The sequence below is a fragment of the Corapipo altera genome, unplaced genomic scaffold (genome assembly GCF_003945725.1).
Source record: "Corapipo altera isolate COAL_440 unplaced genomic scaffold, ASM394572v1 61374, whole genome shotgun sequence".
NCBI classification, from domain to species: domain Eukaryota; kingdom Metazoa; phylum Chordata; class Aves; order Passeriformes; family Pipridae; genus Corapipo; species Corapipo altera.
The window spans coordinates 13,031-14,392 of record NW_020885361.1 but is presented as its reverse complement, the minus strand read 5'-3'; the positions used below and the strand labels follow the sequence as shown (position 1 = coordinate 14,392).

Below are 1,362 nucleotides of genomic sequence, written 5' to 3'. Positions count from 1 at the left end.
GATGGATGGGGGTGGATGGGATGGGGAGATGGCTGGGGAGGTCCCTGGAGGGGTGGGGAGATGGTTGTGGGGTGGATGGGATGGTGGAGGGATGGGAAGGAGAGATGGGGAGATGGAGGGATGGGTGGGTAGGGAGATGGGTAAGGAGGTGGGGAGAGGAATGAGGAAATGGTTGGATGGTGGGGAGATGGCTGGAGAGGTGGGGGGAGGGATGGGGAGATGGAGGGGTGGGGAGGTGGTTGGATGGTGGATGGGATGGTGAAGGGATGGGTGGGGAGATGGTTGGGGAGGTGGGTGGAGGGATGGGGAAGGGTTGGAGGTATGGATGGGGAGATGGGTGGGAAGACAAGGATGGGGAGATGGAGGGATGGAGGGCTAGGGAGATGGTTGGGTGGAGGGGTGGAGAAGGGGTGGAGGATGGGGGAGGATGGGGATATGCATGGGGAGATGGAGAAGGGATGGGTGGGGAGATGGGTGGATGGAGAGATGATTGGAGGGGTAGCTGAGGAATAGGGGCATAGAGGGATGGGGGATGGATGGAGGGAGTGACGGAGAGACAGAGGGAAGGATGGAAGGATGTGGGGATGGAGGGAAGGAAGGAGTGTTTGAAGGATGGATGGATGGTGGATCAATGAATGGCTGGATGGATGGATGGATGTTGGATAGAAGGATGGTGGATGGATGAATGGACGGATGGATGGATGGATGGATGGATGGATGTTGGGTGGATGGATGTTGGATGAATGGATGTTGGACGAATGGATGTTGGATGGGTGGATGTTAGATGGGTGGATTTTGGATGGATGGATGGGTGGAGGGATGGATGTTGGATGTTGGATGGATGGATGGATGTTGGATGGATGGATGTTGGATGGGTGGATGTTGGATGGATGAATGGATGGATGTTGGATAGATGGATGTTGGATGGATGGATGTTGGATGGATGGATGTTGGATGGGTGGATGGATGGATGTTGGATGGATGGATGTTGGATGGATGGATGTTGGATGAATGGATGGATGGATGTTGGATGGATGTTGGATGGATGGATGGATGGATGTTGGATGGATGGATGTTGGATGGATGGATGTTGGATGAATGATGTTGGATGAATGATGTTGGATGGGTGGATGGATGGACGGACGGATGGACGTGGGATGGATCCCCTGACGGTGTCACCCCCAGCCGGGGGGCCGCTGCCGGACAAGCTGCAGCAGGCGGAGCTGCCAGTGGTGGACCACGAGCACTGCACCCAACTCGACTGGTGGGGGCCCATCGCCATCCGAGACACCATGATCTGCGCCGGCGGCGCCGAGAAGTCAGGATGCAACGTGGGTACCCACATGGGATGGGATGGGATGG

The 1,362-nt window shown here is 56.5% G+C and overlaps 1 protein-coding gene across 1 annotated transcript in view; it reads left to right on the top strand.

Annotated features, from left to right (window-relative positions):
- LOC113940431 (proproteinase E-like) overlaps positions 1–1,362 on the top strand; it is a 5,379-nt gene that overhangs the window by 2,807 nt on the left and 1,210 nt on the right. Inside the window, exon 6 of the mRNA XM_027631569.1 lies at positions 1,186–1,331. Within this exon, the coding sequence (XP_027487370.1) occupies positions 1,186–1,331 (146 nt within the window). The remainder of the gene's footprint in view (positions 1–1,185; positions 1,332–1,362) is intronic.